We start from the raw sequence: 22,982 nt of genomic DNA on the forward strand, positions 1-22,982 counted from the left end.
CAAAGAAAATTACTTCGTTTAGAACAAGAATGTACATAGGGAAAAGATGTAGAAAAAATTTATAGACAGGTAGATTATGAACAGCATGGACTAATAATTACTAACGGTCCTATAATAATGGCCACTTTTTAAAAAGATCATTTTTAAAAGATAACATTTAATTGTTTAAAGGAGTTCAAAATACATTTAATGAATAAATAGTAATTGTAACTATAAAATTAGAAATAATACTATTACGGTAAAAAAGAATCCATTTGTCTTGCCATGAAAAAATGAATTGTAAATATGATACTAATGTCCCTATGAGATAAAATGAACTCCAGCATTAAGAATAGTACAATAATGTTTTGGGTGTCTTGCATTTCTGTTGTTGCTGGAATCCAATTCACTATTTAAAATGTCTGAACGTTTTTGGAAACTATGAGAAGAATGTGTAATTCCATTTTAGTGTTCAGAATTTAGGAACATTTCCCCAAACTTTAATAATTGTAATTTAAATCAGCTAGATCCCTGATAATTTTCTTCACATCCTGTCTCTCTGGATAGTCTTTAAGGCCAAACAATCCCTTAATGTTCCAAAAATGTTTCAGCATTTGACATTGTGTACATTTAAATGTGTCACTCACACATTGGGGGGAAAAATAAGGAAAGATAGGAATTTTGTTCCAAGATTATACACTCTTTGAAGATTTTGGCATCTCTGTTCCTGATGTTAGTCTAATAATTGCACTTTGAAGGCATGTAACAGAGTTGAATGTGTGCTACTTATAGTAACAACCAGCATTGATTTGCTGTCAGAGAACATAATGAATGCCAAGGTTATTGTTACATTGTTGCTAAAGTACATCTTCCTTTGAATTGCTTTCTTTCCAGTTTGTTCCTTTTATTTTACGTTGGTCTATTTCCTATTCTGGACCTGAGTTTATTTTAAATTGGCACAGAGTTCACAGATGTAGATCTAGCGGTATAAAATGTTTTATTTATTTATTTATTTATTTATTTATTTATTTAGTCACACAGTATATATAAGCATAAGCATGAAATAATTATAAAGTATATAAGCATAAATGAGTATGTAATAACTATATTAATTGGATATAACGAAAGGAAACAATAGGACAGGAATGGTAGGCACGCTTGTGCTCTTATGCACGCCCCTTACAGACCTCTTAGGAATGGGGTGAAGTCAATAGTAGACAGTTTTTGGTTGAAGCTTTTGGGATTTTGGGAAGAGACCACAGAGTCAGGTAGTTTATTCCAGGCATTAACAACTCTGTTACTGAAGTCATATTTTCTGCAATCAAGATTGGAGCGGTTAACATTAAGCTTAAATCTGTTGTGTGCTGGTGTATTGTTGCAATTGAAGCTGAAGTTTCAATTTTCTGTTTCAATGTTTCAAAGTTTCAATGTTCTGCTGCCTATGAAAGATACCAAAATACTGTAATTATCCTGATATTTACAATAGTTGCTGTAGTGATATCAGAATTACTTCAAATTCTACTGAAATCCTCATGCTGCTGCTCCTTCTCTTTCTCCTCCTCATCTTCAGTGAGGCACTACCTTAACATGGCTGTGGAACTTTTGTGCTCTGAGAAAGATGAGAGTTATGCCAGAGGTTAAGTCATACTAGACAGGTCTTATCAGAGGAACCAGAGGAAGTGCCTCTTCAATAGATTGCCATTCAGGAGGGTATGTTCTGGATCGCATAAGTTAAAGACTTTCTACTGATGGGGTCCAGGAAGAAAGTTTTCTTTGTTGTTGCCTCCACCCATTGGGACATCTTACCTCCAGACTGAGTCAGCCTCCCACTCACCCCCAAATTCTTTTCTGAAAGAGTTCTAAATTCTTGCTCTGCCAATTGGCAGGGGAGGCCCGAGTGGGGTGCAATGCTGGGAGTGCTCTGCAATGGTTGTGCCGCAGTAGTGGGTTTCAAATCCCGTCGCTACCGGTTTGCTTGTGGGTGTGCGCCGCTTCTGCACATGCGCAGAAGTGTCCAGGCGGGTGGGCAGAGCCTCCCGCTGCTGCCACTACCGGTTTTCCCAATCCGGAGTGAACCAGTAGCAACCCACCATTGTGTCTGTATGTGCGGTAACCACTGCATGTAAAACAGTGTGTGTAAATACTTCCCCTACAAAGACTTGATGCATTTTGCATGGATGTCTCAAGGAGAGAATAGTGCAGAATTGAAAATGGGGTACCAGCCCTCATTCTTCTACAGGTAGTCCTTGACTTAACTACCACAGCTGTGACTGGAACTTCTGTCGCTAAGCAATGTAATCATTAAGTGAGGTATGCCTGATTTTTTTATCTCCTTTTTGCCACAATTGTTAAACAAATCACACAGTGATTAAGTGAATCCAGGCTTCTCCCATTCACTTTGCTTGTCAGAAACCCCCTGGGAAGGTTTTAAGTGTTGATCACATGACCCCAGGATGCTGCAGCCATCCTAAATACATTCTGATTCTCAAATGCCCAAGTTTTGATTTGGGCATCTTCCATGGGGAGGCTGCTGCAGTTGTAAATGTGAGGACTAGTAATATGTCACTTTTTTCACCACTGTTGTAACGTTGAACAATTGTTAGTGCATGGTCATAATTTGAGGACTGCCTCTACATGTTTTACAGTGAACTCTTTTTCTGTTGACCCTTTAAATTTGATTACCCGTATTTTTCGGACTATAAGACACACCTTAGTTTTTGGGGAGGAAAATAAGAAAAAAGGTGATTGGCAGGTGGATTGGCCTCCCTGAATACCCCCAATCAGCTGTTCCCAGAGATGAATTTTAACAACAGGTTCCTTGGTTGTGAGCTCTGTGCCTTGCTTTTTTTTTTTTTTTTGCTTTTTTTTTCTGCCTTTGAAACTCTGTTTCAGAAAAAAGTTTTTTCTGCCTCTGAAAGTCTCCAAAACAGAGCTTCAGAAAAAAAGCCTCTGAAGTTCTGTTTGGGAGCTTCTTTTCTGAAGCTCTATTTGGGGGTTTTTTTCTGAAGGTCCGTTTTTGATGCTTTTTTCAGCCTCTAAAACCTCCATTTGAATAGCTGGGCGGGGCTACATTCAGAGTATAAGATGCACTCAGATTTTCACCCTCTTTTTTGGGAGAAAAAGGTGCGTCTTATACTCTGAAAAATATGTTGATTCTTAGTCAATTTCAATAGTCAATAATTATATTCTTAGCTACAATATATTCTTAACTGCTGACATGAGATTCATTGTTTCATTATGCTTCTTGTTGCTTATGACTATATGGGGTTAAACATGAACTGGGTTGAGAATCGTGGCCAGTGATGAAGCACTTGTGGTACTTTCTCTTAGAGAGTGAGACCTAGTTGACCTAGTAATAGCACTTCATTCTATCTAGGTACTCTGACTTGGCTGGAAACCAATATATATCTGAAATATATTTGAAAGCACCTTAATCCTTTAATTATATGTATGTCAGTCTCTTTACTTTTCTGAGATAGCCTTAAGATTCTGGTCTTTTGGGAGCTGAACTTAAGTATGTCATTAACAAATTGAACTCTTCTTCTTTTTGAAGTTCAGTGGGACCCAGCTATTTGGACATTCCTTCTCATTTCTCTTCCCAGAGAATACAAAGAAATTGTTAGCATATGTCCCATGCAAAGAATATTCAAATGATTTTAGAAACATTGTTACAGAAAGTAATACCAAGCAGCTATTTTAGGTGTTAGATTTAAAGCTAATGAAAAGCCACTAAGCCCATGCATGAAACAAGTACATAAATCAGCCCAATAAAACAGCTTTGAAAATATTTATGTTCTCTGTACACTCTATTTCATGCTTGCTTCCTTTACCTTTGCCTCTTGAATTTCCTGTTTTTAGATTATGCCTATGACCGGCTTTAGTTATCTACCTGACATTGCTTAATTAGTTACTACTTCCTCTGGTATCGTTTACCTTAATCCTAAATCTTTACAGACTCTTAAGTACTTTAGGAGTTGGATATAATTTTTAAAGACGCCTCAGTAGGACTGATGTGAGAGGACTCTGCATGATCAATTTCTTGCCGGAGAGAATGGCCGGGGGAGCCTAGCAAAAGGCCAGTCGGCACTGTTGTTGAAGAGCTCAGGAAGCCATCTTTCCTGACATCAGTTGCTGTTACTTCAAGTGGCTTTATGCTCAGTGGCCCAGATTGTCAGCCATTCTTGTTCCTCTGAGGCATGGGAATAGGAGCATTTATGACAACACAATATTTGAATGGGGGTTTAGCAGAATGTAAACAAGGAGGAGACCATTTTGGGAAAGATGACATTAGGCTTGTTTTTAAATTATTTGTATGCCTATTTCTCACCTGTGAAAAAGCTGGCAAGCCATGCTTTGCTTTGCCTTCTTGTTCAGAATAATTTAATCTGCCTAAAACATCTGTGTCTGCCAGAAAATAATGGTTAAAAAGACATATTGGATATGACTGCTGTTATTTGAAGGAATAGCCATCATGTTTTCAACAGTGTTCAGGAATCCTAATAGCACTACTGTTTTTATTGTATTCCTACTACGCACAAAAGGCTAAAAATGTATTGCTTTCTGGAATCCAGTTACTGAATTCATATTTGAGGAAAGAAGAGAGATTTTATAGCCCACATTCATCTCTTCTACTTACAACAGGTTTCTTGGGCCTCATGGTTTCCACTAGGAGTGGGAAAACTGTGATTAATTATTTCCTGTCCGTGTTTCTCTGTGTGCACACTCTGTTTTGAAGGGACAAAATCAATGCCTTCACCTTAAGAATGAAGAGTTTTTTTCCTTTAATTTCCACCACACTACCCCCAAATTGGTTAAACATTTCAATCCCACCCATTCCATGGGTATCATCCATTGCAGCCAAATTCTCTACACTTTTCAGCCAGGGAATCCAATTATTAATTGATTTTAAGAAAAGTGCATCTTTCACCACAAACATTATTCTCTTCCTTGACCGAAACCATCTTTCCTGGTGCATCTCACCTTGTCAAGGCCAATGCCATAATTCCCAGGAATTGTGGCTAGAAGATGCCAGGATAGGAAAGTTTGGCTTCCATAGGGCAAATTAATTTCCCCTTAGTCACTTACATATGCATATTTTATGAGTCACATGTTAGGAAGTATAAGTCCCAAATAACTCACAAGGTTAAAGCTCAGGCAGTTTCTAGGAATATGGACGTTCAGATCCTACACTGAAAGACTGAATGCTTCTTTGTTGGCTATTGCATTGTTTCAGGAAGGTGAGGAATCCTACCCTTCTCTCTTTTTAATAGGATAACATAATAACTGTTCCAAGACTAAAAATAATACTTCGTTAACAACCCCTCAGTATTCCACACTCCTCGACCGGCTAATTTTCCCCTAATACCTCATTAAAATTTACAGTGGCTTTGTAGTCCTACTCTAATGGCTCTCCACTGAGGCAGGAACGGGTGAAGGTGAGAACTGACAAATGGATGTAATTTTCTTCCTGCCCTTCTTTCAGGTTTTATTATCCTGGCTTCCATCCTTTGAGGGCTATCCAGATGATGAGAGTGGCCAAATTGCAGTTCCACCAGGACATGTCATCTCAGGCCCTTGAAACCCTGAAACAGGTCAGTTTTGCTCGCTGGTTCTACATTCTCTTTCCTCCTAATTGTTTCTCCTTGACTGCATTTCTAAAACCTCCCTGCTCACCTCACTTTCCACATGTCAGTCAGCAAGCACTTTCCCACTTTTTTATATCTACGCCAGCCCCAGAGGCAATGGCTACAAAGTGAGTTGCTTACCGTTTCCAGGAGAGATTTGCTTTAATAGCAGTGGTTGGTAATTACTGTTCAGTATCTGGGGGGTGTCATTAATCACCCCAAACCTTGAATGGCAAATAGCTATTAAGTTGGATGAACAAGAGACTGTTTCAGTACCTTAATCTGCTTCTCCTTTTAAAATATTGATCATGTTCTGCATCTCACTGACCGGGAAAGGCAAGGTAAATAGTAGTGGAAATGCTTCCTTTGATCATGAACTAAGTAAGAATTCTGAAACTCACTTGAAATATTTGGGATGGAATGTGGATGAAAAAAATAAAAAGGACAATCAAAATCTGGGTGCATTAAGTCGTGAGTGCATTTAATTCAGAGCTGACCGCTGCAAAGAATGTGTATTATTAAAAGAACTGACTGGAGGAAGTGTCTTCATATGAATTATTTGCAAGCCAGTTCAGAATAGCGATAAATTTTATATACATAATCTGCTCATCATTATTGAAAGGAAATACATTAGTAACTAACTTGTTTCTGAAAGCAGCACGTTTTCCAGTGATGATGATTTATTTTGTTAACAATTTATTCAGCTCAATAGCATTCTAAACCAAATCTGTGGAAGTACTTAAACAAAATAACTTCCTGTGGAAAAATACTGTAAGTTACCATAGGTAATTAAATCTATTATCTTATTTAAACTTTAAAACGCATTTGGGGAGAGAAAGAGATAAGATTTTACTTATGTGGCATAAAGCATGTTGGTTGCACATGAAGGGTGTCCTATATATATAAATTCATTGCATGGCGACCTGAACCTGACTCAGCTGGCTGCTCCTTATTTGGAGTTTCTCCTAAATTTGTGATAGATTTATAAAATGTACAAGACCTTCTGAAAATGTCATTGTATATATAAAATATATTTGCTCGAGTTACATAGCTCTGTGACAGCTGCCTTATGTAATTCCCAGCTGATTCTTTGTAAAGTTTCACATATTGTAGTTTAAGTTCCAGTTTCCTGTTTAAGGATGTGGAAAAAAAAGTTTCTAAAATTCAACTAAACTATTATAATGCTTTATTTATCTGAGATTGAACAATTGTTATCAAATTCTTTTTATGCTTCTGTCTTATTTATTAGGCTTCTGGCCTTTCTGTCACTGAGCTTAAGATGAGGTGTTTTCTTCCCCATTAGAAATAATCATTTCTAAAGATCTAAGTGCCAAAGCCTACTGTAACAACATTGCCAGAAATGCATTAAGAGTTGTTAACCTAATCTTGCCTAGCTTCTTTGGTAATATTGTACTACTAACTAGAGCATACAAAACATTTGCTAGACCAATTCTAGAATACAGCTCATCTGTCTGGAATCCGCACTACATATCAGACATAAATACAATAGAGAGAGTCCAGGGATATTTTACGAGAAGAGTCCTCCATTCCTCTCTACCCGTAACAAAATACCTTATGCCACCAGACTCCAAATTTTCGGCTTAGACAACTTAGAACTACACCAACTTCAGTCTGGCCTAAGCATAGTACATAAAATTATCTGCCACAATGTCCTACCTGTCAATGACTACTTTAGCTTCAACCACAACAATACATGAGCAAATAATAGATTCAAACTCAAGGTAAACCGCTCCAAACTCGATTGCAGAAAATATGACTTCAGTAACAGACTGGTCAATGCCTCCAATGCACTACCTCACTCTGTAGTTTCTTCCCCAAAACTTTAACCTTAAACTGTCTACTGTTGACCTCACCCCATTCCTAAGAGGTCTGTAAGGGGCGTGCACGAGCACACCAGCAGGCCTACCGTCCCTGTCCTAATATTCCTTTTTACTTACTCTTTTCATGTATTCAAATTATGTTTATACTTTTACCTGTTATCTTATATATGCTTGACAAATAAATAAAATAAAAAATACATCATTTAAGAATTAGCAGCATTAAGCCATACACTTCTTACATGTATATATATGCGCACATGCACACAGATGTACGCATATATATATACAAGAGTTTTTTCAAGTAATTGCCAAAGTAGTTTAGAGGTTAAGATGCTAGACTACTAATTGCAAGATTGAAATTCCAATGCTACCTTTGGCATAGATGCTCATTTAGCGGTATCTATGGTAGCATAACCTTTACATGACAGATTACAGTCCATAATCTTCAGTGAAGATGCATTCTTGCTTCAGCAGATTGATTCAGTATAATAGTAGTAATAATACTAAAAATAATGATATTCTTGAAAGCTGATTTTGAGGTGTAAATATCTGTGATAAAGTGTTATAATTAAAAATAACGTTTTTGGTTAATTTCATGTTATTTCATAACTGTTATTTCTTTCAAATTTAATTGATTTTGACATCTAGTAGTTTCATTTGATAGAATTGTTGAATTCTGAGTCTGACATGGTATTACTAAGTGATTATTTCACTGCATCTGTCCATGTCAATGTTGCAGTCTAGTTTTGCCTGTGATAAGACAAATAGATTCCTAGCACACCTTCTGAAGATTAAACTACTTTTTATCTTGGGTTTATCTTCATAAGTCCTACACTGAACTGTAACCTACAAAGACTCCCTACAGTTAAAGATATTTTAATTATAATTTTTCAAACTTCAAAAGATTACTTTGGTGCTCCAAAACACAGACAAAGGGCAGATTTTATGTTTCGATACAAGTAAGACCCTTTAAAAAAAAAACCTCTGCAAAGTGTACAGAAAAATTGAGGGAATCAGGAAGAAGTCTAGCCTCCAAGAATTTTATATCATACAATATGCCAAGACTATTAAAAATGATTGAAAATTTATAAGAATGCAGTAAGTCCTCTGCTGAGACACTGATCTCTTACGGTCTTACCACAAAGCATGTATATTCCACCTATATTAGTTCCCTGCTATAAAGGGACATAACCTAGATGTATCTGCCCCAGAATGACAAGCATCCCTTTCCAAATAGATTCTATTTGAACTGGTTTCTTCCCGCTTGCCCCATGCATTAGTTACTGTATGTGTGATGTAAATAAAATGAATGTAGCCTTCCTTGGCATCTCTAAGAAGCCTTCATGTAATTGAGGGATAAAGTAGAAACCGAAACAATTTCCTCAATATCCTGGCCTTTGCTTTGAAGCCCATTAGCAGGATGGACTTTGCTTTCTCCTTTCATCATGACTGAGCAGAAGGGAGGCATATTTGCATACCACTACATGTGTCTCTGATGTTAGGTATCCTGTTCAATCCAAATGCAAATTAGCCATAAATGAATGTGCTGGGCTTTTACTTGCACTTCCTTATCAATTCCCTAATGAGTTTTATATTCTTGGAGAGAGAAGCAGTGTGGTTTTTGATATTACGCTGAGTATCCTATTTGTTTGCTCATGGTAGCTCATAGTTAAGTTCTTTCATTATTTGGCACTGTTCATTCTATAGATCTCAACGCTAACTGAAACCTTTTCCAGATCATGGAGGAAAAACACAGCAGGGCCAATTCCATAATGCTGCTCTTTATACTACTAAACTGAGTTATCTGGAAAGGTGCACATATGTTTAACCTAAACGTATCCCAAATCACATGGCATTTTATTTATTTATTTATTTTGTCACAACATCATATAAAAAGATTATATAGTATATAAACATATATATGAGTAAATATTAGGAGGTATAAGTATATATATATATGTAGGTCTTTCGTTATTCGGGTTTTCTCCCGCATAAAATTGGAAGTGTCTTGGCGACGTTTCGACGAAGTCTCATTCGTCATCTTCAGGCTTCAGCTTCGTGCTTCTGGGAGCAATGTGTGACTGCAGCTGTTTCTTCCTTTTTAACTGCTAGTGGGGGTTTGAACTGATTGGGTGGGAGCTTGGCTGTGCTCTGATTGGATGGTGTTTTTTTGTGTGCTCTGATTGGCTGGGAGTGTGTCCTGTTTGGGTGGGGGCTTGGTTGTGCTCAGATTAGTCTGAGTTGCAGGGGGATTTGAGCTGGTGAGCTGCATTGCTGTTGTTTGGCTTCGTGTTCGTGGTCGTGCTACATGTTCATAGCGGGTGTCAGTCTGCTGCATGTATGGATTGGAGGGGTTTGATATGGCTAATGTTGCAGCTGCGGTCTGGCTTCTGGTCCTTGGTCGTGCTTCATGATCAGTGTGGGTTTGGGTCTGCTTTCTGGGTGGATGTGTGGTGGTGACATCCTGTGTGGACCTCGTGAGTGTGGGTCTGGTGTCATTCCTCATGTTAGGGACTCGTTTGTCAATAAGGGCGGGTTTCCAAATGGCTGGTAGGCGGGAGGTATCATCTCGTTTGTTCATGCTGTGTGGGCGTTTTTCTATCTTGATGGCTTCTCTGATTATTCTGTTGTTAAAGTGCAATTTTGGCGATAGTTCTGGTCTTTTTAAAGTCAATATCGTGTCCTGTGGCTTTGAGTTGTTGGACCAGGGAAGAAGCAGTTAAAAAGGACTAGCAGTTAAAAAGGACTAGCAGACTAACCCACTAGCAGTTAAAAAGGAAGAAACAGCTGCAGTCACACATTGCTCCCAGAAGCACGAAGCTGAAGCCTGAAGATGACGAATGAGACTTCGTCGAAACGCCGCCAAGACACTTCCAATTTTACGCGGGAGAAAACCCGAATAACCAAAGACCTACATACAAACATCGCGAAAACCTCAGAAAAAAAAAATATATATATATACATACACATATACATATACATATATATAAATGTATGGAGGCCAAGCAACGAACATTCAAAACAGCGAATTCCATAGCAATCTGGATAAACTGGCAGAAAAAAACTTGCATTGTTATAGAATATATAAAGAGACAAGCTGAAGTGACAATAGCTAGCAAAGTTGCGAATTGTTTTTTTTTTAGAAATAAAATATTCCAGATGGAGATATTCAGAGGCATACCATCAAGGATAACAGAATGTTTTACTTCTGTATTTCTTCTGCATTTCAGACTTACGATCTTATGAAAGTGACTCATGGGACAGAGCACAGCCTCATGCAGAACCTGATGATACTTAAAGAAGAGGTGGAGGCCAGCATGCTATTAAAATAAAGATGATGGGCAAGACACAACCTAGCAGAAGGACAACAAAAAGGAGACTCTGAAGAAAACATGTATCTTTCTCAACCAAACATCTGGCAGTAAAATCATCATATATATTGAGTAGATTTCCTTTGATCTGAACACTGCAAAAAAAAATAGTCTGGTGGTTTTGTTATGTAAGCTGCGCATTATTACTTTTGCTAATTCTACCAATGAAAATTTTCAACAGTCAGTAATTCCAGCAGGACCTGCTTCCTGCTGAGAAGTGGGTTGAAAAGACATCAGGAAAATTCCAAGCTACAATTTGATTGTAATTGAAATATAGGAAGTGCTGGTTTGTGTAAGTGCATTATTAGATTGGTATAAATTAAAAATCATACATCCAAACACATTGCAAGTATTTGAATTTAGTTTCATCAGTGTCTTTTTGTCCTAAACTAAATTTCTCCCTCTTATTCGAAGTGTTGTCATTTCCAGGTATGCAGTTATTTGTTTTATTTTAGATTTATTTTTATCCCACTTTTATTGTTTTTTATAAATAACTCAACATGATGAACATACCTAATTTTTCCTTCTCCTGTTTTCCCACAACAACTCTATTAGGTGGTTGAGAGAGTGATTGGACCAAAGACACCCAGGTGGCATTCATGCCTAAGGCAGGACTAGAACTCAGTTTCCTAGCATTCCATAATCCATGCATATTTGCTGCATAACATACTTATTGTTAGATTATTAATCAGGGAAATGGCAGATACAGTTGAGATACAAACTTCTAACATTGTCATTTGTTAGCTGTTCTGAGTGATTCTGCCCTGAGTGATGTATCGGCATCAGAGAAGGAGGAGAGAGAGAGGAAGGGAGGCCGATAAATCAACAGAATCAGTTTATTCCTGAATCATTTGTGTTCTTCCCATCTTGTAATACTGCAGTAACGTTATGCCCCCAGATACAAAAGTTCTCAATCAGCCAACAACAATAACAATTCTCTGTATGTTTCCAACAGCAGACATTGCATTAAATGGGGAAGTTTTTCTTTTTCTTTTTGAATAAGTATACCTATAATTGTGTAAATTTGTCTTTCCAACACTATGTTCTCAGTCTTGCATTATTGTCCAATTTTGTCCATTTTGTCCAACAAATTTTATATTCATTTATTTTGGAAAAAATGGGCTAGTTTTACCAGATGGAAGAAAATACCTGCATGATTCCTATTCTGACAGTAGTGGGTTTCAATTTTGGTCGCTACTGGTTTGCTCGTGGGTGCACACATGTGACGCTTCTGCGCATGTGCAGAGATATCCGGGCAGGTGGGCGGAGCCTCCTGCTGCTACCGGTTCACCCGATCCGGGGCGAACCGGTAGGAAAAACCACTGTATTCCGAACAATGTTCTTTCTAGATTTGACTTGAAGCAAATCTTCAGGAGAGTAGAGATTCTCATAGCGGAGTTTTTTGTATTGAACAATCCTGTTACTGAACTTGACATTGTACATGACTAGAAACTGAATCTTAGATTCAGAAGAATGTCCAACACATCCTGGAAACTGCAGTGTAAAATGCATGTTCTGAAGGCAGATCATTGCTTGCTTTAAACAAGAACATTGCTATGTACTTTCTTCCCCTCCTCTCCCCTCCGCCTTCCCCCATCCATTTTCTCACTTAAAATGCACACTTCAAATCTGCCAGACAAAATCTGCTCACTTAAGTTTCAGTCCTCTGAAAAGAAGGCTTTAGCTCATTAGTCAAAGACATGCTTTGCGTGTGGGAAGTCCTAGGTTCAATTTCCTGGCATTTCCAGGAGCATCAGGAAAAATTCCTGCCAGAAACCCTGTAGAGATTGTTAGCATTGATGTTGCTGAGCAAGATGGCTCAAGATTCTCACTCAAGTATCAGGCTGTTCAAAAGTTCCCAACAATCAGTTCTTGGAAGGGTTACAACTTTATGACAGGAGTGAAATTTCAGGAGCCTTAATTTTTTAATTCTTAAATGTCATGTCCATTCAATCAGTAACTTGAAAGCATTGATGACAATACAGTGAAAATACATTTCAGGGGAAATGAGCATTCTGGACATAATTCAGAATGGCAACTCACAGGATGCCAATACAGGAGTATAAACTCTTCTGAACTTTTGAGTGAGTTACAGCAAAGAAAGTTTCATGTACTTCCCTGGCCCAACATAGCATGGCTCTTCTGGCTGCAGAGCAGAATGCAATCAAAGACTGGGTTATGTCAGTCACCCCATCATAAGCATATTTCTTTTTAGCACAATAAACATTATTAGGAGAAAAACCCAAATTGGGTTGTGTATGACTGCACTTGACTGCTCTGTCCCCCCTCCCACTTCACGGAGAAACGCAAGTTTCACAGTCCTTTTATTGACACAGACCTGATTCTTCTGTAGGAAGCACAAGACTTGGCAGTGACCGTGCAGCGGCCTGCTAAGTTCTGAAGTCTTTATCTCGGACAGAGATAAAAGCACTCGTGTCCAAGTCCCGTTGCCAAGCTTACAGGAAAGAAAGGCCTTTAACTCCCGAGCGACCGAGCTGCAACACATGCTGGGTAGTTTTTTGTCTGTCACAAAGCCCAATGGCAGCTCCACCCACTTTTATCCCCTGTGGGGTGTGGCTCTGTGACTCAGCACTCTCTGAGCCTGCCACACCTCTTCCTGTGCTGCGCACGCTTATCTCTTCGTCGCTGCCTCGGGTCGATCCAGGATTGATCCTCAGCAGCTAGCGCTTGGGGCGTTGCCAGGGAGGAGGAGGAGGGTCCGGGAGAGGGAGGCCTTGTCAGCTCCTCCCCCTCACACTCAGAGTCATCCTGCTCCATGAGGACAGGCTCGGGGGCCGGAGCCACAACATTGACATGCAGATAATTGCATGTACATTTAGTCCTCAACTTACAACCATTCGTTTAGCAATCAAAGTTACAATGGCAAAGAAAAAAGTGACTTCTAACCGGTCTATCACAGTGTTCGCACAATTAAATGATCACAATTTGGGCATTTGCAACCAGCATGTATTTACAATGATTGCAACATTCTTGTGATCATTGTTTGTGACCTTCTCAACTGATTCCAACAAGAAAAGTCAATAGGGAAAGCCAGATTTACTTAATGACTGCATGATTTACTTAACAACTGTAGTGATTCACTTAACAATCATGGTGAAAAGTCATAAAATCATGCATAACTCACTTAACAACAACCTTACTTAGCAATGGAAATTCTGGTCATAATTGTGTTATAAGTTGAAGACTACCTCTATGCAGTTAACATACATACTTTGGAGCAGGGGTGAAATCTACTTACCTTCCCTACCTGTTCCAAAGTGCACCCACCCCACGGACCCTCTGCACATGCACAAACCCTTCTGTGCATGCGCAGAGGGTAAAAACAGGTAACTTCCTGGTTAAAACCAGGAAATAATGATGACTGGGCAGGTGGGCGAAGCCTTGCGCCGCCATTGCTACCGGTTCTCCTATCCACCTGCTGCCATTGCTACCGGTTCGGCCAAACTGGTCAGAACCGGTAGCATTTCACCCCTGCTTTGGAGAGGTTCTGAGAGAAGTAAGAACATTTTGTGCCGATAACTTTCCTACTCTACATATAGACAATGCAGTCTTCTTGAATTCCTTAACTATGTAGACCACTCCAGGAAATCGACTCGAAAGGAAAGCTAAAATTAGTTTTATTGAGATTGGTTATATAACAACACAATCTTGCAAACCTGATTATGCTGTACCTCCTCCTCCTTATATTATAGTGAATTAAGAAGGTATCTGACTGAGCTGTTTCCAAATGTGGACTTGGAACAGCTTCAGCCTCTTTGCCTTGGTAATATGTGATTTCCACATCTCTCGATGAAGTTCATCTTACTTTCTACACTTCTAGAAATCTGCATGGGGAGAAGGGGACAGATCTGTTATGGGATTTGCATTTGTGAAATGCTGTACTCCCTCATGCAGTTCAGAAGTTTCCTTGAAGATAACTGCTAATCCACAAAACAAAAATCAGAAGGAATCTAGTAGCATCTTTTCAGACTAACCAATTTGATTAAAAGGCATAATCCCTTTTGAACCACAGTTCATCAGCTACACAGATAAATACACAGATAAATATAGGACTCTAAGGAAGGTGGGTGATTTTTAGTCTAAAAAAGTGTTATCATTCTCATTTTAATATACCTCTCCTCTTACAGTGTCGGAAATGAAATAAATTAAATTAGACATCATCCCCTCCCATTGGTTCTGATTGAGTAACATGTGCTGAACTGCAGGTCTGGCTTTCATAGGCTGTCAGCTTGTTTCTTGTATGGAGGTCATCCAAGCTTCACACCTTTTGTATTACTTTCCATTGATTATGGGTTTTTTTGTGCTTTTCTCAGCAGCAGCCGTAAATGGAAAGGGCATTTATTTTTATTTGAGAGTTATTTGTTGGCCAGATTAATTTATGGACAGTAAGTGCTGTAGAGCTGCAGAGTAGATGTGCATTGTGCTTTTCTCCAAAATGGGGCTACATAATTCAGTGAGAGTTAAATAAATGAGGGTGAATCAATCCAAGGAGAGGGAAAGGACTTCTTCCTATGTCAAGATCCAGATAGGTGCAAAATATTGAAAGATTTTTAAAGGATAAGTAAGTTGCAGTTAGTCTATTTAGAAAACATTAAAAAGAATGAAGGATCAGACATTCTTTACATGAATTTCATATGTGGAAAAAAGCTATTTATACCTAAAATATTCTCCTAGTTGATATGTACCCTCAGGCCAGCCACAATTAATTTATTTGAAGTTCTGATAGCTACAGTATTTAGGGAGTTTATTTAAGGGCATACTTAGTTTTTCAAATGACACCACTGAGAATTTGGTTGGTTTTTATCTATAGCTCTCATCTAACTATATCTTCTAGCTATCATCTATCTATCTATCTATCTATCTTTCTGTCTGTCTGTCTGTCTGTCTGTCTGTCTGTCTGTCTGTCTGTCTGTCTGTCTATCTATCTATCTATCTATCTATCTATCTATCTATCTATCTATCTATCTATCTAACTATCATCAGCTGTTAGCTATCTATACACACACACACACACACATACACTCATCTGCATATTACTGGTAGTAGCCATACATACATACCAGTTATGCCTAGCACAGTGTCTGAGGAGCAAAGGACAACAGATTGCATTTCTGCCTCCATCTTGGTTTGGCATTCATTGAAGCAACATCCTGTACTATTGTAATGACTGAAATTTATGTTTGTCTCACCTTAGATGCATCACCCTCCAAGGGAACACAAGCATTAAAATTGCATTATTTGATTCTGGGAAAATGGATTTTAGGTTATTTGATAAAAATCTGATGCCAGACCTTTTTGCTTGTTTGTGTTACAGGATTTTGGTATCTCCCTGATTATTAGATTGCTGGGCAATGCGTAGTAAGCAAAAATAGAGAAAGAAATCACACACAAATATATAAAACAATATTTAACAATGAAAACAATAATGGCATAACTATAATTTGAATATAAGATCAGAAGATTGTCAAATTACGTCTTGTTCACAGACTTCACTGAATCGTATGTCAATTCCAGGAACAAGTGTCTAGATCCTTTGTGTAAGTGGTATAATTCATTGTTTTAAACTGCCGTGAAACTAGGTAAAAGATTTGCCTGCACTTCACATAACTTTTTTCCTGCTCACACAGAAGTTTTACAGACACACAATTTCATCTGACAGTTTCTTTCATATTCACGTCAGGCTAATATCAGTGAAAACCAAGGGAGTCAAAAGCCAGAAAAATTGATTTGTTGCAAGATTGGAGAGTGGCAGCAAAGCTCTGATACGGCTTGTCAGCAATAACATCACCTGAAAAAGATTTTCTGGCTTGGTGTCAGCATTTCTTAGCAGACCAGACAGAAAACATAACCAGATGAGCTACTGCTATTTTATTGTAAGGCTACCTTAACAGAATTTTGCAAGTCTGCGCATACAAATCACCTATCTCTGTTACAGTGTGTGAAGATAGGATGGGTGCCTTCTGAATCTCTCTCTCTCTGCCTGTAATACAACTGCAGGCTATGCCATCTCTTATCTGGCAGCAGGTCTTTGTCTCCCAAAGTCTTTCCCATCTACCATTACACTTGGTCATATGATGGTGTTTTTCTTTTTGTTTCCTTTGTCCATATTCTGCTTCCTGTTCATAGCCACACTAGATCTTTGCTTATATAGAAGAGCAGAACCTCCATGTTATAACTTGGCCAGGTCACAGTGGAGATGTACAGCTAAGTATCACCTGTGTACTGACAATGTTGCACTCTGTGCCATTGGATAAATTCACTCAGTAGTGTCCTGTAGAAATTGACTAGGAATGGGGAGAATGTCGATCCCTGAAGCAGTCCACACAGTGGAAGCTGCAGGTTCTTTCTCTCCCTTCCTATCAACACTGATTGGAACCAATCCCTGAGGAAGTACCCGAAATCCTGAAGTTGGTCCAGAAGGTTCAGTGGTAACAAAAGCTGCTGAATATCAAGAAAAGCAAGGATTATCTGTATCAAGGCCTGCCAGGAGTCAACCACAACCCTTTCAGCCCCATATTGAAATCTATCTGGAAAGGATCCAGATAATGTATTTCTTCCAAAGTTCTCTACGGACACCATGTGATCTGATACTCAACAAACTTCTCTAAAAATTGATGGCAACAGGATGAAAATTGTCCAAGCTGCTAGAATAAAATTATAGTTTCTAATGAATAAGTAGGCTAACACTGAGCGTTATTAATATATTTGGAGACAACTAGTAGTGATGTGGATGAACTCAGTTACACTGGGATGGGTGCATGCCTAGAATACCTAAGGGGGCCAGACTGGAAAGAGATTATTCTGGAGAAAATCTGTGTCATTCCTAAAGCTCAATGCTGACTTAGTGGCGTATAATCAACCCACAATACAAAATACAGGGTTTTCTGCTAAGCTAATACGATACAATTTTGCTTTCCCCGAAGACTTGTCAGATGGGGTAAAAAATTGTAAAGAAGATCTGAAGCTGAGTATAGCTTTATAAAGATCACAAATAGAGCCATAAACCTGGTATATAAAAGCTTATGGATATACTCATTCTGTCTTGCCCCTTCAATGCAGCAGTTCAACAAGCATATTAATACCGATTATAAAATATTTTTAGACACTTTCTTTTAATTTTAGGTGTTGGGTTAGAGCTCGCAAGAATGTCCAATCTATATTTGTTCCTTATTATGCACAAGAATAGATTGCATAATCAAAGATCTCTTATAAAAGACCTGGAGGCCATCCAGAACAAGAATAGCCATGTTGCATCTGTAATTTCTAACATAGCTTCTATGCATTGGGAAGTTGGTGCACTGCGGAAACACATTTAAGAAAAGTTGGCTGAGGAAAACATTGAAATTATCCTGTAGTAAACTAAACACCTGGATCAGTTGAGGAACACTCTCCTGTTACTACGTTCATTAACTTAATTTCAAATTAATCACATTATGTGGGCTGCTTTCCACACAATTGTGACAATTTGTGCCTGTGCTGAGAGTGCCTTATATCTTTAAATATTATATCTAAAATTATACAATAATCCTTTCGGGTTAACATCCCTACTTTGCTCTTTTTTGGCTTATCCAGGCTGAATAATATGTCTGCAAAGCAGGCTATTTTTGTAACATGTTGATTGCTTTAATTAAAGTAATTTTTCATCCTATGGAATCTATGCAGTTGTAAACATTATAAATTGATAATTCATTTGACAAGATTTCCTTGTCTAGTCCTTGTTATAGCAAAATCATGACAACTTTTCTCAGACTCATTCACCTTCTTTCCACAGCCCATGTGGCTATCTGCACTTTACGAAAAAATTAATTGCATTCTTTAAAAAAGAAATACGTTTAATATGATGGGGGAGGGGTTAAATGTACTGTAGCCCAAAAATAGATTTAAAGCAATATTTAATGAGAACGTTCTTACAAAATGCAGCAAAGAAATATTATTGCTGTATTTGACAGCACGGGAGGGGAATTATGACAGGAATATTTCTTGCGAAAGCACAATTCTTAATTGATTCTAAAAGAAGTCATACTAGAGTCCAACATTGTGCTCCACAGTAGTAACCATAAGAAAGGGTAAAGGAAGCTCAGGATATTGATCTCTTGAGCAATCCAGTAATTGGAACTATGGTGCATAACAGAGGTGGGTTTCAGCAGGTTCTGACCAGTTCTGGAGAACCAGTAGCGGAAATTTTGAGTAGTTCGGAGAACTGGTAATAAAAATTCTGACTGGCCCCACCTCAGGGGTGAAATCTAAATTTTTTTGCTACCTGTTCTGTGGGTGTGGCTTGGTGGGTGGGTGTGTCCTGTGACTGAGTGGGTGTGGCCAACTCAATGTCACTCACAGCCATGCCCACTCAGTCACAACCCCCCCCAAGCCACGCCCACAGAACCCAGTAGGGAAAAAAAATTAATTCCTATTCTGCCTTTTCCTTTTCCCTCACCACCTGTTCTCCCTTCACCTAGGCCCCAGAGCCGCCACCTGCCTCAACGGGGTCGGGGAATGCACCATTCCCCAACTCCAGCCTTTCTCTGGAGCTGCCGCCCACTCACCGCCCGCTCGCCGCCTGTTCACCCTTCGCCTTTGGTCAAGGGCTGGGGCCCAGGGATGCCCCATTCCCTGAGGCCCCGGAGTCACCCCCTGCTCACTGCCTCCTCAACTGGGTCGGGTAATGTACCATTCCCTGACACCAGCCTTGTCCCAGAGCTGCCGCCCGTTCTTCCTTCATAACGCGGCATATACTTACTTTCTTCCAGCGGCTGGCTGCCAGGAAAGGCAAGCGTCCAAAAGTTACCGGAGTTGCTCTCCTTGAATATGCTGCCTTGTTCTATGCGCCAGCTGCGCAAGCACACACCCAACCTGCTGCTGATAAATAAATGAAATAAACGGTGTGCACTTGTGCAGCCGATGCATGGAGCAAGCAGCAATGGTGGCGGCATATTCAAGGAGAGGGACTCCAGTATCTTTTGGACGCTTGCCTTTCCTGCCAGCCAGCCGCTGGAAGAAAGTAAGTATACGCTGCGTGGTGAAAGAAGAGTAGGCGGCAGCTCCGGGACAAGGCTGGTTTTGGGGAATGGTGCATTCCCCGACCCGGTTGAGGCAGGTGGCGAGCAGGGGGTGGCTCTGGGATCTCAGGGGAATGAGGTATCCCTGGGTCCTGACCAAAGGCGAAGGGGGAATAGGCGGCAAGCGGGCAGCAAGTGGGCAAAGGAAGAGCGGGCGGCGGTTCCGGGGAAAGGCCGGACCCGGTTGGGGCAGGCGGCGGCTCCGGGGCCTTGGGGATTGGGCCCCGGCCCTTGACCTAAGGGCGAGCAGGTGGCGAGCTGCCTTCCTGGTGTTCTGGTATCCAGCTTGCGAAGGCTGGACTGCGGGCCATGGAGTGGTTCGGGGGCGTGGCCAGCCAGCGATTGCTACCGGATCGGCGAACCAGAACCAATCTCCGCTACCTACTCGCCCGATCTGGTCCAATCCGGTAGCATTTCACCCCTGCCCCACCTCCATCTATTCTCTGCCTCCCAAGTCCCAGCTGATTGGGAGGAAATGGGGATTTTGCAGTAACCTTCCCCTGGATTGGGAAGGGAATGGAGATTTTACAGTATCCTTCCCTTGGAGTGGGGTGGGAATGGAGATTTTACAGTATCCTTCCCCTGCCACCCCCACCAAGCGACGCCCATCAAGCCACACCCACAGAACCGGTAGTAAAAAATTTTGAAACTCACCATTGGTGCATAACTCAAGATATCGATTCCTAGAGTTCATCCTACACTCTTAAGTCCTCAACAGGGCCCTTTCAAGTATGTTTTAACAACACTCCGACAATCTGCTTTTTCCATGATGGAGATGGGTCCTCAAATTCTAATAGACATTTTTTAAAATATGCATAAAAGAAATAACAGTAACATAGTTGGAACCGATCTTGGAGGTCATCTAGTCCAACCCACTCCTCATGCAGGAGACCTGTACCAGGGATTCGAACCATCGAATTGCCGACCTTTCTGATTAACAAGCTCAGTGTCTTAGCCACTGAGCCACCTAGTCAGGCTAAATGGCCATTATATTTGTAATGTTGGACCCTGATAAAATGTAACTTTATTTCAATGCTGGAGTCTGTCAGAAAATAACAATAACCAATCTGTGCAGATTACCCTGGGGGGGGGGAAACTCCTCCTAATGCCTCTATAGTATTTCCTACCTAAATTGATTGTACCATGACTGACTGATTGTTCCATTCCTTTTAAAAGCAGTTTGCAAGTGTACTAACCTCTACAAATAGCAACTGCTAAAAGCAGAAGAAACACTCAGAAACACTTCTGGCATACAAGAAAAGTATTAGAGATGTTACCACACCTTTTCTTGGCCTAACAATACATGCTAAGCAGTTTGAGGATGGCAACTTTATTCTTGGTGAATTGAGCTGTTAGAAGGGGATCAAGCTTCCATAGCAAGAGTCTTTTCTCTTTAAGCTCCAAGAAATAGCAATAACTCATTTGCTACCATTTGTAATTATGGTTACTGCATTTTTAAAATATAATAATTGACATAAATATAGATAAGATATATTGAAAAACCAAAGTGCTGTGTATATGTCTGGTTCGGTTCTGCAACCCAACAAGAAAAACACAGACTTCAGAGGATAATTAGAACTGCAGAAAAAATAATTGCTACCAACCTGCCTTCCATTGAGGACCTGTATACTGCACGAATCAAGAAGAGGGCCGTGAAAATATTTGCAGATCCCTCGCATCCTGGACATAAACTGTTTCAACTCCTACCCTCAAAACGACGCTATAGAGCACTGCACACCAGAACAACTAGACACAAGAACAGTTTTTTCCTGAAGGCCATCACTCTGCTAAACAAATAATTCCCTCAACACTGTCAAACTATTTACTGAATCTGCACTACTATTAATCGTTTCATAGTTCCCATCACCAATCTCTTTCCACTTATGACTGTATGAGTATAACTTGTTGCTGGCAATCTTTATGATTTATATTGATATATTGACCATCAATTGTGTTGTAAATGTTGTACCTTGATGAACGTATCTTTTCTTTTATGTACACTGAGAGCCTATGCACCAAGACAAATTCCTTGTGTGTCCAATCACACTTGGCCAATAAAATTCTATTCTATTCTATTGGTGTATGGAGGGACACTTTTTTCTTATTCAAAAAGTTTTTATTAGTCAAAAAAGGTTTATACAAATACATATCAGGTATGGTAAATTTTCAGTTTTCTTATCTAAAATAAGAATTTTACTCAAATTTTTTAACACATACAACAGCCATATGGCAAGCAGGTGACACGAAGTAGCTAAATTTACAAATTTTAAAAACGTAATAAAGAAGAGTCAAGAATAAACAGAATATCGTACAAAAGAGAATAAGGAAAACCAACACAATCCCAAATATCTTTATCACTTCCTAGTTTTGGATCTCAGAACTCTGGGTTCAGCCTGACCCAACTCCAGGGCCGCAACAGCGGCAGCCGCTCCGCCCCATGATCTATAACCTCCCTTCTTCAATTCCTGGGTCATCTGATTCCAGGAGGCTTTGTGTTCCTCCACATAGGCCGTAGCCTCCATAATTGTACTGATTTTTTCGTAATGCCCTCCCGGAAAATCATCAATCCTCTGGCATCAGCCATCTGAAGCCCACTCCTTCTGGTACAATTTGCTTGACAAAAATAATATTTCTTTCTTTTTCACGTACCTGTCTGGGAATCTGCCTCAGAATGGCTATCTCCTGCCCCTGTAAATCAGTGCCCCACTCCTATGTTTTCTAAGAATTTCATCTCTCGTCTCTCTTCTCACAAATTTGACATGAACCTCTCTGGGAACTGCATGCGTGCGTGCATATTGCGAATTAACTCTATAAACTCGATCCACATCCCAATTCATGAAATCAACACCTCTCCCAAGAAATTCTCCCAACAATTTAGTCACAACATCTCTCAAGTCTTCTTGGTCCACTTCTTCCAAATTTTGAAACCTAAGGAAATAAGACATTTTATCCATCTGTAGTCCAAGCACAGCATTGCCTGTCGTCTCCTCTCTTTTCTGCACTGCCGCATCTCACCCTCCAAACCTTCCACTTTCTGCTTGTTTTCTGCTGAAACTTGTTGAGTATCCTTTAAATCCTTTTGGATAGTCA

At 39.7% G+C, this 22,982-nt stretch overlaps 1 protein-coding gene across 2 annotated transcripts in view; it reads left to right on the forward strand.

Moving 5' to 3' along the window:
* Positions 1–11,175, forward strand: part of SMYD3 (SET and MYND domain containing 3) — a 352,490-nt gene extending 341,315 nt beyond the window's left edge. Inside the window, exons 11-12 of one of the 2 annotated variants that reach the window (XM_058165279.1) lie at positions 5,462–5,570; positions 10,675–11,175. In XM_058165279.1, coding sequence (XP_058021262.1) covers positions 5,462–5,570; positions 10,675–10,776 — 211 coding nt within the window. In that variant the 3' untranslated portion in view covers positions 10,777–11,175. The remainder of the gene's footprint in view (positions 1–5,461; positions 5,571–10,674) is intronic. The other variant, XM_058165289.1, reaches the window with a different exon arrangement.
* The last annotated feature ends 11,807 nt before the right edge of the window (positions 11,176–22,982 follow it).

Source organism: Ahaetulla prasina, chromosome 1 (assembly GCF_028640845.1).
Source record: "Ahaetulla prasina isolate Xishuangbanna chromosome 1, ASM2864084v1, whole genome shotgun sequence".
In the NCBI taxonomy this organism is placed as follows: Eukaryota; Metazoa; Chordata; class Lepidosauria; order Squamata; family Colubridae; genus Ahaetulla; species Ahaetulla prasina.